General features: G+C 39.5%; 1 protein-coding gene across 1 annotated transcript in view; it reads right to left on the bottom strand.

Annotated features, from left to right (window-relative positions):
• Positions 1 to 15,677, bottom strand: part of CEP112 (centrosomal protein 112) — a 172,969-nt gene that overhangs the window by 103,668 nt on the left and 53,624 nt on the right. The window contains exon 17 of the mRNA XM_086473829.1: positions 783 to 918. Coding sequence (XP_086329955.1) covers positions 783 to 918 — 136 coding nt within the window. The remainder of the gene's footprint in view (positions 1 to 782; positions 919 to 15,677) is intronic.

Here is a 15,677-nt window from a genome sequence, read left to right as displayed (position 1 = left end):
TTAATTTCTCACGTTTGTTGAAGATTTCCAGAAAAAAAATACTTCATGGAACAACAGAAAGAGAATCCTACTGTCAACAGCAAGGTTTGATTATGATAGTCGAGGCTGGAAAACTGAGTACATGGTCAGGTAGAATTACAAGCTTAAAGTATGTAGAGATCTCACTGACATGAGCAAGTTAAGGAAATATTCCCTTCTCCCCCCATCACCTGTCACTTGTCCCTTATTTCACTCATTTGTAAAATCCCATGGCGAAGGGTTGAACTACTGTTTGCTCCCTAAGGAAGTTAAGACACTAAAATCTTACATAAATTCCTGCTACTGATTTTCAGGGACAGAAAAGCAGATTTTTCTGTCCTCTGCACACGACTGCCAGCAGCCACAACGGCTCTGCCCCTGTTTAGGCTCAAACTGATTACAAGACCTCATTAACGGAAGACAGAGTCGTTTCAAAAAGAGTAGGAAGAGACCCACATTTAAGTGGAAAATCACAAACGTTGTTCCATAGGGGTGTATAAACTAACACTTTATACTCTCACTCCTGAAAAATCCCTAATCAGTATCATAACCGCAGATATCTTTATCACAATGACAATTCTGGCTTTGTCAGAAAGATGAAACAACTGCTAACATCCCTTTTTGACTTGCTAGCAAAGACACTACATTGTGAAAGATTTTGATGTGGCACTCTCAAGTGAAGCATGTTTCTGGCATTAGAAGATCAGAATATGCTATCCTACTGAGACAGAGTTTCAGAAAGGCTGGCATTGTGACCTCCTCACCTGCTGTTTCATTTCAGCATAGACTTTTTCCGAGTTCAGCTCCACCTGCCGCTTAAACTCCTCCAGGGCAGCATCTGCCTGCTGGGCCTGCAGCCTCTGTACCTCTGTCACCCGAGTCAGCTGCTCCTCCTTCTCCCTAGAAAGTCACAGAAAATTTTCAGAGTTCAAGTATCAAATAAAAGAACAAGTGTGCTAGTGTAAAAGAGAGGCCTTTAACCCTATCAGTTTAAAATAGTATTCAGATTTCAATTTCCTGTCCCAGCTTCTGCCAAACTTCCCTTAGCAATACTTTGAAGAAGGGAATAGAAGGCTAGAGTTATTTTCGCTTTCTCTTACTGAATTTCGCACGCCTAAACACAGCGTTCACAGCTTACGACACTACTACCATCTTCAAAGTCTGCGTTGACTTGAATGGTTTACTACCCGCTGTATAATTGCCTTTTTTTCATCTTGCCTTTAAAAGTCCATTGCCCCCCTGCCAACATTTAAACAAATTCTTTTTAGCATGATCATCTTTCCCCATTAAAACAAACAAAAAAATTTATCCCAGTCCCATCTTTGCTCAGAAAAGATGCAGGATTATTCACTGCTTGACATATATCAAAATGCAAAGCAGGGTAATGCGTGACATATGGTACCTTCTTAATCTATTAGAAACCCATAATGCTGTAATATCTATTCAGCCTTTAAAGTAATGACAGATGTTAAATCTTTATGCAAAGATATTTCATATTAACAGCCCATACTATTTGATATATTAAAGTCCATACACATATAGAAACTGGTTTGGTTTCTTAAGACATCATAGTGTATCAATAGTAACGCATGTACAACATTTAATGCACATAGATGCACATACACTTATATACACACCCCCCAGCAGACACATCCACCATACTGACATATCACAGTCAAAAAATCCAGTAACGTCTAAATACTCAAGAAATTCTGATGTGATTCCTCACACAGAAGACAACCAGGCAGCATTTTTAACTTTCTATTCACGTTTCTATTACCGCAGGTCAGTGGAGTTGCCGGGCTTTGTGTTAAAAGACTGGGGAACTTAATGGTGGCATCAATGGACAAGGCTGGCTCCACCAGTGGTTTGTAACAGAAGCCACATTCAAACAGACCTGTGGTTGACATTTTCATCTTACAGGCAGCGGAAGTACCTCATGATAAATTTCCCATTTTGACAGAAATTATTTCCATATAAAACAAAGAATCTGACACATAAGAGACGGAAAAGACCAGCTAATTCATCTAGTCTGTCACCTCGCCAGCACTGAACTAGCTATTACAGCACTGAGCAAGCCTTTTATAAAGGTCAGGAAGCTGCCAAGCCCAAAGTTACAGTATTCACATCCTCTTCTGTGGTTTTCATACCAGACTTTGACAATGGGACAAAGAACATAATCCTACATCTTCAGAAAGCGTCTGTTTGCAGTGTAGGAGAGCAGGGTAATTCTATTAGCCAAGAGATCAAAGAAATGCCACAAGCCCTGAGTAAGTATATTACTGTTTACTTTTATAGTTTTTTCATTATGCATATTTAAAAAAAAAAGATTTGATTTTGGTACCTTACTCACAGCTGACAGAATAATTGAGACCTAAGCAGACTGCTATTTTCCTTACAGAAAAAGGAAATTACCTTTTTGTTACCCAGCAGAAACTGGAGCAAAACAGAACAAAATCCTGTAACACATTTTTGGTAATAATTATTTAGGCTTTTCGGTTTTGTGTTCATAAAAGACCATGTGCAAATTTTCATCAAATTTGCTGGAGAGCACCCGTCACTCCTACGCAGTTGTTTTATTTCTACTGCCTCAGCAATTACACTTTCTAGACTCCTTTGAGGGGGAAGTGTTTCTGTACATTAATCTAAATTACCATATTCTCCATTCACTTACGAGACAATAAAAATTACACAACAAAAAACCAACATCACCAAAATTCACATTTTTTCCCCTGATTAAATTCAACTGACAAAGAGACCCTTTCGGATTTAAATTTCCACTACAGAGGATCCAAGAGATCAAAATTGCAAATACAAAAATCCTCAGACATTTCTCAGAGTGGGCACACCAACGATGCCTCCAGAGCTAAAACCGGTACAAACTGTCTGATGAGTTAGTTATGCATCGGCTCCAGGCGCACAAGCATTTGGCTCAATTATCCCCCAAAAGTCATGTACGAGGGAGCTGCTGAATATAGGAATGTTTAAAGTCAATAGCTGTTTGATACTGGATTACGGTGAGCATGTCCCCCTCTCTGACAACAAAATCTACCAGCAGTTCACAGGAAAGAATATGTAAGAGCCTGAACTACCTCCTGACGCCTAAGGACAGCTCAACACGCTTAAAGAGAAGCAGGGAGCCAGGCAGCAGCACAGTTCACCAGCGGAGCACTATCCACACATGTTACCTTGGAGGAAACACCAACAGGGGAAAACCTCAACTTCTCCTCCCAAAGACCCTTAAATTCAGTTATGGGCACTGGGTAACAAATGTCCCTCCCTGCAAACTACATCTAATACTTCAACTCTCCACTGGAAACAAAACCAAAATCTGCAGCTTATTCGAACATACCCACACTGATACATGTCAAGAGGCATCGGAACGTTTTTGGTCCTGTCAGATGGAAACACAACAAATCTAAATGTAAAAGGACAAGATGTCAGTCCTCACACTGTTAGTGAGCCTCCAAATGCACGTATCTTCTTTCTGAGGAATGTATTTTTATTTTGAAATATCTTGATGCAAACTTCTAGGATTCTGGTTTTATGCACCTTTTCTTTTAAGGACTTAATCCCATGAATAAATGCAACATCTCATTATAACCAGGAATAAAACTTCATTTTTTAAGGATGTGGGAGCTAGGGCTCTCTACTTTTTGTGCGGCTAAGATTTGTACAGAAGCTTAGAAAACACGTACAACAATGGACCACGGTTCACAAATATAAGAAAAGATTTACTTTTTTTCCCAAGACACTGAGCAATGTGCCTTGCATGAAGCACTAAAATATTCACTTTGAAGATTATTTTTTTCAGTTGGACTAGTTGTGGGGCCGAATACAATACAATTATATCACTTAAATCCCCTAAAGCTGAGCCGGCTTGAATATAAAAATAGAGTGAATTTACTCTTTGGCCCCAATTTAAAAAGCAGCAAATTCCTCTTGTTTCAATGTATAAAGGATTCGGCAACAGAATTAGCAATCTTACACAGCACAAGCCATCTCAGTGAAAGTTGACTATGAAGTCCAGAATTGCAATTTCAGAAAGCAGCACTCTGAAGTGCACTGATAAATGGAAAATATAAACATCTTACATACTTCCTCTTCATGCTTAATCATAAATATTTTCCTTGGTTCGTAAAATGTCTTCTAAGAGGTAACAACTACACACAGTAAGACACTACAGCACTGCAAGTCAAGTTAATGAAACACAGGGCAAGCCAGTGATTTACAGGAGAGGTTAAATAAACTCAAGATGGCCCAGCAAGCGTAGGATGAACCAGTGTTGTCACTCGCAGGGTTCTCACCATCCCCTGTGCAAAAGCAAGTGCTGACCAACAGCAGAGAGCAGGAGATGCAGCTGGTTTCGTCTCAGCCTCTTCAACAAATTAAACATTTAAAACTGCATCTAAGCTATACACATGTATGAAACGTGTACCTCCATGAGCCACATGCAGACAACTTCTGTGGACAGCGAGTGCCACATCCCATTAGCAAATCCACACACAAGCTCCCGGTGCGCAGTTTAGAGCTTGCCAGTGATATGAAAAATAACTAGCCTGTGAAACTCCTGATGCTTTCTTATAAAAACAATACCAGGCTTTAATTCATGAATATGCCCATTTTTTGTCAGGTTTTCAAATACTGCCGGCAGCAACGAAAACCCGCTCGTGTCCAAACAGACCATTGTTTCCCAACTGTACCGGAGCATAAAAGTGGAGCAAGGAATTTCTACAGTAAGGATCCACTTTGCCACAGAATAAGCTTCTGAAACTTAGATTCTGATGGACTCCACAAGAGGGAGAGACTTCATCCCTTGTCTATCACAGGTTAGTAAGACTCTGGGTTTATGCTTGTAGATAAAAGTGAATCTTGCTCTCTAAGGCTGAGGTATGGGAAAAGCAGAGTAATGGCTGAGCCTTCAGTCCCACTGATGAAGCAGAGACCTTCAAGTGGTAATCTGCTCAGAAAGGCCAGGCTCTCCTGCTGACTACCCTGATGATCCCACATTACATCTATGTACTGATCCTATGTATTTAGATTTGCTGTACTTACACAAGTCTGTGCCCATTCCTCTCTCTCCTCCTCAAAAATTAATACTTCTGAGGGAAAATTGCTTCACCAAACTGCAAACAATTTGCTTGCTGGAAGGCAGCTGAAGAAGGATATTGCTGGGTTTGTTTCTAAACAGCTTTCCTTTTTATTTGAAGGCAGAAGAAATAAAAAATTTACTCTTTTACTAATCTATGTTGAAACAAAATCAGTTATCAGCATTTATATAGTCCATTTAGATTTAAGAAAAACTATATAAACACATGTTCCCAAAGGAGAACCCAACTGGCTAGACAACATGCTGCACAGCATACCGAGTACCTAAAACCAAACCCTTCATCAAAACACACACAATCTTCCCACGCAAAAGCAAAATTCAGGAAATTTACCTTAGTATCTTCTGTGTATAAGCTACAGACATGTGAGTACCCATCCAGTATTCAGACACATATGTAAGATTGTGTATACAAAAATATAAGTGGACCCACGATCCAGCTCCTGACCCGAGAGGGACCCCGACATGGAGGTGCCCTGATACTGGCAGGACTCCACATGAGTGCATCAGTTTATCGATTTATAGCCAAATGCAAGATCCATGACACTGCTTTTTAGCTGGGTGCAATAACCACCAAAAAACACCCCCACACAACAGCCCCTCTAATTTAATTTCTAGAACACAGACTATTTCAACTACACAAATAATGTATTATGGCCTAAAGTACCATATATTTGTAGAAAGAAGGGGTTACTGGTTTAGTTTGTTACAGAAAGACGCTTCAGTAGTAAACCAATCCTCTGAAAGACACAAAAAACATTTTTTCTTTTCCTGCTCTACTACTTTTAACAAATAGCGATAGTTAAGGAACAGCTTTCTGTGTAAATTACACACCAGGCCTAAGCACACCCATCTTAGCTGTGGTTAGAGTATCTTGCTTTATTACCAGCAAACAATGAGGAACAACAAGGGCTCTCCTACAATGCGATCACCCAAACATATGGAATATGTGCAGAACACTTCTTTTTGGTGTGGAGAGGAAGAAAGACAGTGTGAAGTCATTCAAGCGGAATGATAACTAAACCAAAGCCAGATCAAAGGAACGAAGAAGAAAGACTGAAATGTGAAGCTGAAATATTTATTGCCTTCAAAACATCATCCCTATCCTGTCCCTGGGCACTTTAATATTTCGAAGTTGTTAGAAAGCATTCTAACTTGTTTCATCATTTCAAAGAAATAAAGCCAAAAATATAAAGTAGAGAACAATTTTATCTTTCCTTCCCTGATTTTCTGTAGAAGATGAGCTTGTCTTCATGAGAAAAAGCATGAATCCACTTAAATTGTTTACAGTTTGCATAATTTGAGATGTTAACATCAAAAAGCTGGTCTGCACTCCTTCAAGTAAGCTCTAACAATTAATTGTATTTACAATACAATTATTTTAAACTATACACTTATGTTTTAAATAAATCATGAGATAACAATAACAAACTAAACCACTACTTAAAGCTGTTAATGAATGTAAATAATATTCCATGTGCGTAGTATCACACTACTGTGAAATAAGAAGAATAACGCATTACATTCAAAATTAATGGCTCAGAATTTAACTAGACACTGGTTAAACACATTAATAATTATAATAAATATTTCTCATTATAATAATGACAGGGTACTGTTGTGCTAGGTGCTATGCAAACAGAATAAAAACAGCAACTGCAAAATGATGAATGTGATGTGGGTTAAAAGGCTGGAAAAGTGTTGCAAATGTGGCTGGAAAGGAAAACATTATAATTTTGCTCAACACTGCAGAAACTGTCTCCAAGATTTAGATACACCACATACATGAAAGGCCACAGAGGCTCGGTCATCAAGAGAGGAGGATTAGAACAGAGATTAATAGTCATAGCTTTTACATGCTGAGATGACAGCTAAACCTCAACAAGGAGGAGATGGAGGGGAGAATTAGAGAGACAGGTGTAGATAAGGGCTTCGATAAAAGCAGACAAGACTGTCATTAAAAACTGGGCCAGAAAGTCAGCAGCACGGATAGTAAATAGATTCCCAGAGAAGAGGTGCAAAGAAGGAAAAGATAGGGATCAGAGAACAGTGCTGCGGCATAGCAAGCTGGAGGGCAAATAAAATAAGCCATCTGAAGGACAAACTATGGGAGAGATCACCAGGCAGAGGAGGAGAGCCAGGCAAGAAGAATCACTTAACGCTGACAAAGAACAGCCCAAGATGGGTTATGAGTGACAGAGCTAGCAGTGGTTGGCAAATTAAAGATGATGAGAATGAAATAACAGTATTAAGACTGTCTCCAAATTTTCCAATACAGAATCTAAATGAAACATCCAATTACTTCAGCTTAAAGCATGTCAGGTTTATTATTTCAAAGAAGTGCTGATAAAAACATCCTGGGTCAAAAAGCCTTTAATAAAAAAAAAAAAAAAAATTCCTACCAATCCTGTTTCTCTTCTACCCTTAGACAATGATGGCTACACCACTAAATACCAGTTTGGAATAAGCAACCGTATCACTGGCCTATACAAGGAGGTACAAGGATACAGTCTTCATTCTGTTGTTCTACATATTTAAGAGAACTATTTTTATGGCTAAAATAATTACACTTATAGTTTAAGATTCAGAATAATAAAAATCTATGTTGCAATGGTCAGTATTACAAATCAATACTGAGGAATGATGAGCATCTACTCAGCTCATCAGTTTCTTCCTTCTAAGGGGCTGGTATGGTGGATGTGGATTTTCACTTCTTTTTTTTTTTTTTTTCAATGAAAGTACTGTTTGAAATATTAACATTAATTCCTCAATGAGGGTTGGTTGTGTTGCTGATGAGGTGGGATGAAAGTTGTACAAAGCACATAAAAAGAAAGAGTAAACTTAAGATTACCAAGTGTAATTGAAGTCCAGTAAACATAACCACGTAGCGACAACAACAAAAAGAACAAATTCATTCCTTGTACTATTTTTGTAGACGGTTTTTAACTGACCCAAAAAAGGTGACAGCCTTCAACACTTCATAATTATTAAAAATCATTAATTAAATTCAATCATCTGTAAGACTTTCTGAAGCCAACAATGTTTTGGGCACTACACAGTCTTAAGCCTCCTGCACCGAATCTAAAAGATACACTAGTGGGAAAGGGAAGCCTTTTGGAATAAGGGAACGCTTCTGACATTTGTGTTAAGTACTTTTGTATTCCTTTAGTGAGGTCAAAATTTATAGCCCTTAACTACATTAATTATTAGAACAGCAATTTACGGCAGTTAACCCAAGTGCTGTAGCGTGATGCACTGATGCTGTTCATCTCACAAGGCAATACTTTTCATTTCACACAGCTATATTAGTATATTGAAGCATTTTTATAGTTGATATCATTAAAAAGATGTCATCTGATATCTCTATAACCATCCTGAGGGACAGAACAGACCCAGAGACAAGGATTAAAAATCAACTGTTACTTTTTTTCGTACAATTGGAGCTTTCCTTTAAATACATATTTCATTATTGCCAGTAGGTCTCCAGAGAAACTGGTGAAAGAAAATGAAAGGCTGTAAATAGTTAATAGAACACTTTATTTTTTCTTTTAAGTGAGACTATTAAATAAAGCTACCACATTTTTTTGTCGTCTGTTCATACTTTACATTGAGCCCCTAGAGCGAGGGTTATGTCAGCATGTTCACCGGGGCTACAGGAATGTTTACAATATGCTGGAAACTTTGACTGGTTTTGACTAAAAGGTTTCAGATGCTCAAAGAGAGCACCGAGTGGAGAACAGCTGGCTGTTTTTCCACTGATTCTTAGAGGAGAAGAAAAAAACACCAAAAACGCACAGCCCTGTTTTAAAGAGTAAAACTATATCCAAACTCCTCAGCCACTCAACATTACCACTGGTTTTAAATCACAAAGTTTGGTTTTTTCATCATATTGCAACTGTTGCACAAGACAACACTAAAGATTTTAATAGAAGAGAATGATGAACACAATGAACATTAATATAAACTCTTAACAATGTTGTTTATGGCAACGTTTGGAATTAAAGACAATGCCTTCTCATATTTCTTTAATTATTTCCGGCTTTAAATAGTAATAGCTTTTCCATTCCTACAAGAATTCCTCCACACACAAATACTTCATTTTCAAGGAAAAAAGGAATTAATTACAGGAAAACAGCTACACTTCGGCAATTATCCTAAAAATATGAACAATAACAAGTGATTATTCAGAATCTGGATTCAACTTAGAACAGCAAGAAAGGAAAAAATCAACTTGCGGTTAAAGCTCTCACTCCATTTATGTATTCATCACGGTATTGGTGATTATCACGCAGTTGTATTTTTTGTGTGCAATGACACCCGGCACTACAGTCCATACCACACAATCCATACAATAGTATTCTGAAAAAGCAGCTGTTTGAAAATAAAGTTTTCAAAGGCTTTGGTATCATTGAAGTCTCAAAATCCACATTAACTCACAGACTTTTAAAAACACAATGTCTGTGTATTTTGAAAGTCCAAATTTGACTTTTTTTTTTTAAGGGTTGGGATCCAACATAACAGCAAATGCAAAATCGTGCAACTGTAACCTGCAAAACACAAAGAAATTGTATTCACCGCTATTTATTCTATCTCCTGCCATCTATCTTCACGTTTTTATTTATCCTTGCCTTCATCTGTTTCCCTATTAACTCAGAAGCATTACGTATACCATTTATTTCTCTCAGATTTGTGTACCCTAATTTCTTTTACATTGCCTCTTTTATGATAATACAGAGAAAAGTTACATAAACATTGTGGCAATTTTGCAAGAGATTAGTAATCTCAAAGACTAAAGGACCCTTAGATAAAACTCGCGGTGCTAAAATTTGATACATTTTTGCATATTCTGAATAAAGCAAAAAAAAAAAAGCCATTCAGACCAAACAAGTCCAGACCTTCTCTTTGTATATCAAAGAAAACTATAAAATGAAAAAAAAGAGTTCTGACACAGCCATAGCTGTAGGAAAAAGCAGAAGAGAGATTCTGCAAGGGACCGTCTTGCCCTGTCCCGTTTTTGTCTTGTCCCCATTTCCCCAACACAGGGGAACTGTGGAAAACACCAGGCAGAACAGCTGCTGGAGGCGGATGAGCAGTGTTGGAACAACAAAGAAAATACTTAAGGCAGCATGATAGCAGGATCACGTAAACTCCAATCATTCCACGGCACCAGAGCCCAAACCAGACAGAAGCCCCATGGAAGTAAAACCGAGGGGAGACAGGAACGTCCTGAACTTCCGCGTAGCTGCCGTCCAGGCATCCCTTCTGTCAGGGATTCAGGCTGAAGTTGCAGTACAATTATAATTAGATTTCTTCTTGTGGAACGCACTGACACTAGCTTCTGCTTTTGCCCAAGTGTGATATCAAAGCTGTTCTCCCAAGGCTTTACAAGTATCGGTACTAAGTTTAAAACCACAGGACAAGGCGGAGAACAGCTCCAGCTCCGTTGCACTGTATGCCTTGTGACAAGGTCAAATAGGAAACAAATGATTCAGAACCCCCAAATGACTGGCAAACCATACAAGCAGATGACAAGTAGAAGCCCTTTGAACAAAGAAATTACTAAGGTTTCAAGAAGATTAACTGGTACAAAAAAAAAAATTATTTCCTTCCCAAACCAGCATGCTTTTAACTGTTTTAGTAAATATAAGTGCAAATACATTTTTATCAGATACTCTGAGACAAAACCTTGTAGTAATAATAACTGTACTATACACAAAAATTGAAAATTAAACTATTACTTATTATCGCTGAACCACACTTGATAAAGTCCCTAGAAATAGTAATCTAGCATCAGCATGTGGAGGTACACAGAACTGACACAGCTATCGTACTGGGAATAACGAAAAGTAATGAACTATATCTTTTTAAGTCTACAGAGAGGAAACTCCACAGCACCATCCCTAGACTTCTTTTCCTCGATTCTCATGTCAAGGATTCTCAGAGAAAACATGTACACGTACACAACTATATACGTGAAAAGAAAGGTAAATTATTTTAATTTCTGTATTTTACTGATTATCTACATGCACCACCTTCACACCGTGCCTTTGGTTGAAAAGACTTTGACATGTTTTAGTCTGTATCTAAAACAAATCACAAAATACTGTGAAAACTTTATGTGCATGCTTCAGAAACTGTTGTGAAAATACAAATCTGCTAATAGATAGAAGCAGTTTTGCTGGCTTCTGGAAAGTTTTGCCCATCTTTCTTCCCCAGAAGAGTTTTAAACAAGTTCAGATGAGGGGTAGAGAAGCAATGGAAAAAAGAGGTGTTGCTAGTTTCTTATGTAAACAAACAATTTTATTAAGTGACTTTCAATAAACCAGCTGCTAAACATTTGCTCTGTATCATCACCACTTGCAAAGTGCTGAGATTTGGCTCCATAGGCAGGTTTAAACAAAAAAAAAAACAACAAAAAAAAACCAAGGCAAAGACTGCGGGAGAAGGTTGTGAAGCCTTTAACTGCAGATAGCGTGCACATGTTCCTTGACACGTCAACGTTCAACTACAACATCTGTACCTGTAGAGGCAACAGTTCATTTCTCCTAACGTGATTTTTGAAAAATTCTTTCCTTCAATCACACTACAGAATAGAAGAATAAGAACTCAGGAGAGCTGTATTCCAGTAGCATAATGAAATATTAATTTGTGTATGAGACACGCAAACCAAAAAGCATTAAATCCGATCCCATAATCGTTTCCAGTATGTGAGAACCACCACAACCATTACCCTGAGAAACCAGCAGCAGCAAGGTGGTCCGCACTTCCATGCAGATGACAGATCACAACAGCCTCAACTGTTACGTATGTTTACAGTTTAGTTCAAAATCACCATCTCAAGACAAACTTCATACGTTTACGCAGCTATTCTGGGCTCCAGAACGGAAGCAGGAAAAACCAAACCACATCTAAGCATATGCTGTGTTCACACTTCAAAAAAACCTGTAACTAGCTGTTTACTTACACAATCAATTTCTCCTCTCTTTGCTGTTTCATCTTTAGTTCTTCATACATTATTCCCAATAGTGTATTTTACAGTTTACACTTGGACTCAATCTTAAGGGTTTTTTCCAATATAGCCAGTTCTATGATTCTAACATATAAATGGACTTCAAATTAAATGTTGTAAAACAAACGTCTCCTCCTGTACACCTGATGTACACTCCTTGATATAGGTCAAGCTGGCAGCTATAGCTCATAAACTGATGGAGTATATAAACACTAATAATGCACATGGCTGTTCTGCTTTGCTTTGGATCATAAAAGAGATTTTTACCTCTGATCTTAAGCAACAATGTTTTAAGTTCCTCTGTTTATCAGCAAATAAATGAGACCAGACTTAAAGTATACACACTCTGCTGGCTGCAAACAACGCCTGGCACAGAACTGTGACACTGCCACGGGAAGCCTTTGGGATCATCGCTATGACTACCATGCCAACATTAAACTCTGAATATTCAAATTGTGAGCGTAATATACACTTATTATCTCCAAGGTCTTTATTGAACATGCACTCTCACTGCTGTTTCATGAAGTTACTACCATAATTATTTGTAAAATTTTCACAATGACTAAGATGATGGTTGTCTGTAGTTTACAATGCTATTGTGGAACCAAAAGAAAGAGTAAAAAAGGAATGGTTTTATTTTGAAGAAAACCGAACCTTCAATACACTTTCAAACAATTTATAGTCAGAGGGCTGGAGTTCATCTTTATTTTGAGGGCTCATATCAACAGAGGTCAGTATTTAGTGCACTGTCTGTTGAAAAAAGATATAATTTCAAATTTGTGATCGACACAAATTGACTAAAGCATTAAAGAGTTCAGCATATTTGCATCTTTTCATTAAAAAGAAGTTAGAGCAACTTTTGCTTAGTAATTAAAAGAGATATTTACTGTCCTGGTTTGGGCATTTTATATATTGTCCTTTTACTATCAATTTTCTTACATGTGTTTCAGGGGGTGTGGTGGTATGTTAAATTTCGGTGTAGGTATAGGTCTTGTTCAGCTACAGTCACTGCAGCTACTCAGACCCCGCAAAGGAAACCGCGAGTTAGGGTAACGTGCACCACAGCCACTCAGACCCAGCAGGCCCCCCCGCTGAGCGCTGCCGCTGCTCCAGCTCCCACAAGCGCTGCTGCTGCTCCCACAGCAAGTGCTGCCACTGCTCAAACTCCGACAGTGAGCGCTGGCACTACTCCAACTCCGGCGAGCACCGCAGCTGCACCGATAAGTACTAAGGCTCCCACTCAATCTCTAGCAGCACGAGTTGCCCCTGTGTCCAGAAGGAAACAGACAAAGAAATCAGATCGCCCAGTGAGGGATGAGGAAGATCCAGGAGAGGGTCCTTCTAAAGCCCCACCAGCACATGTAGAGGAGTCAGAGTCAGAAGAGGAGGATAAGGCCCCTGTGACTGGGAAAAAACACCTTAAAAAGACAGATCGCCCAGTTACAGATGATGAAGATTCAGACGAGGGTCCTTCTAAAACAAAAGCATCAGAGGGGGAGTCAGAGAGAGAGGAAAGTACACCCTTCTCTAGGAAAGAGCTGCGTAATGTAAGAAAGGACTTTAGTCGTCATGAAGGAGAGTCTATTACCAGCTGGTTGCTCCGATGCTGGGATAATGGGGCCAAAACCATAGAACTGGACGGTAAAGAAGCTAGGCAATTGGGATCCCTGGCTAAGAATGGAGGCATTGACAAGGCACTTGCAAGAAAGAAAGGCAATGCCAGCCTCTGGAAATGACTCTTAGCAGCTGTAAAGTACAGGTATCCCTTTAAGGAAGAGATTGAATGCCGCCCAAGCAAATGGAACACTATGGAAAAAGGTATTAAGTACCTGAGGGAATTAGCTGTGCGAGAGGTGATCTATAGTGACTGGCAAGCGATTATAGATCCCGATGAAATGCCATGTCAGCGACGCATATTGAGGAAGTTTGTACAGAGTGCACCATCAATGTATTCCCATACATTGTCAACAATGGTCTGGGGAGGAGATGCCGAGACACCAACTGTGGATGAGGTGGCCAACAAAGTGCGACAGTATGAGGACAGTCTCGCTGATCCCATGAAGGCCTGTGTCTCAGCTGTAGCTAAGGAAATGGCTGATGAAATATCTAAGAAAATGGAAAAAATGTATGAGAAATTGTCTAAGAAAGAGGATAAATCTTATTCTTCCCATAAATGGACTCGTGTTGAAGCCATTAGGAGAAGATGCTATCCTACAAGGCCAGCCCGAAGGGAACAGTACATGTCCCGAGGTTCCATGTGATCTTTCCTGCGTGAGCATGGAGAGGACATGAGTAAGTGGGATGGTAAACCTACTTTTGTCTTGCAGGCTCAAGTACGTAGGTTACAAGGTAGAACAAACAAAAGAGAAAGTTCTTCTACCAGAGCGATTGCTCCAGTGAATACAAACCCATTTCTTGATGGGTATTGTGCTAAAAATTAGAGGAGCCCTGCCTCCAGCCAGGTGGAGGAGAGGGACAACCGAATTTATTGGACTGTGTGGATCCGATGGCCTGGCACGTTAAAACCACAGAAGTATAAGGCCCTTGTAGATACTGGTGCACAATGCACCCTAGTGCCATCAAATCGTAAAGGAACACAAACTGTTACTATTGCTGGAGTGACAGGAGGATCTCAAGAACTGACTGTTGTGGAGGTCGAAGTGAGCCTAACTGGGGACAAATGGGAGAAGCACCCTATAGTGACTGGTCCTGATGCTCCATGCATCCTTGGCATAGACTTTTTAAAGAGAGGGAACTATAAAGACCCAAAAGGTCGTCGGTGGGTTTTTGGTATAGCACCTATAGAGGCTAAAGAACTATTAGCTTCATTGCCTAAACTTTCAGAGGAATCCACTGCTGTGGGACAGATGAAAGTTGAAGATCAACAGGTGCCGATTGCTACCAAAACAGTGCATAGACGACAATATCGTACCAGCCAAGACTCACTGATTCCCATTTCTAAGCTCATTCATGAACTTGAGCGTAAAGAGGTGATTTACAAGACTCATTCACCCTTTAACAGCCCTGTATGGCCAGTGCGGAAGTCTAATGGAGAATGGAGATTAACAGTGGACTATCGTGGCCTGAATGAAGTTACACCACCGCTTAGTGCTGCTGTGCCGGACATATTAGAACTTCAGTATGAACTGGAGTCAAAGGCAGCTAAGTGGTATGCTACAATTGACACTGCTAATGCATTCTTTTCTATTCCTATAGCACCAGAATGCAGGCCACAGTTTGCTTTCACCTGGAGAGGTATCCAGTATACCTGGACTCGACTGCCCCAGGGGTGGAAACACAGCCCTACCATCTGCCATGGACTGATCCATTCTGCACTGGAGAATGGTGGAGCTCCAGAACACCTGCAATACATTGATGACATCATTATATGGGGTAATTCAGCAGAAGAAGTCTTCGAGAAAGGTAAGAAGATCATTGAAATTCTCTTAGACGCTGGTTTTGCCATAAAAAGGAGCAAGGTCAAAGGACCTGCACAAGAGATCCAGTTTCTGGGAATCAAGTGGCAAGATGAGCGCCACCAGA

This window comes from Leptosomus discolor, chromosome 15 (assembly GCF_034619465.1).
Source record: "Leptosomus discolor isolate bLepDis1 chromosome 15, bLepDis1.hap2, whole genome shotgun sequence".
In the NCBI taxonomy this organism is placed as follows: domain Eukaryota; kingdom Metazoa; phylum Chordata; class Aves; order Leptosomiformes; family Leptosomidae; genus Leptosomus; species Leptosomus discolor.
The sequence above is the reverse complement of the archived record's forward strand: the minus strand, read 5'-3'. Positions and strand labels throughout refer to the sequence as shown.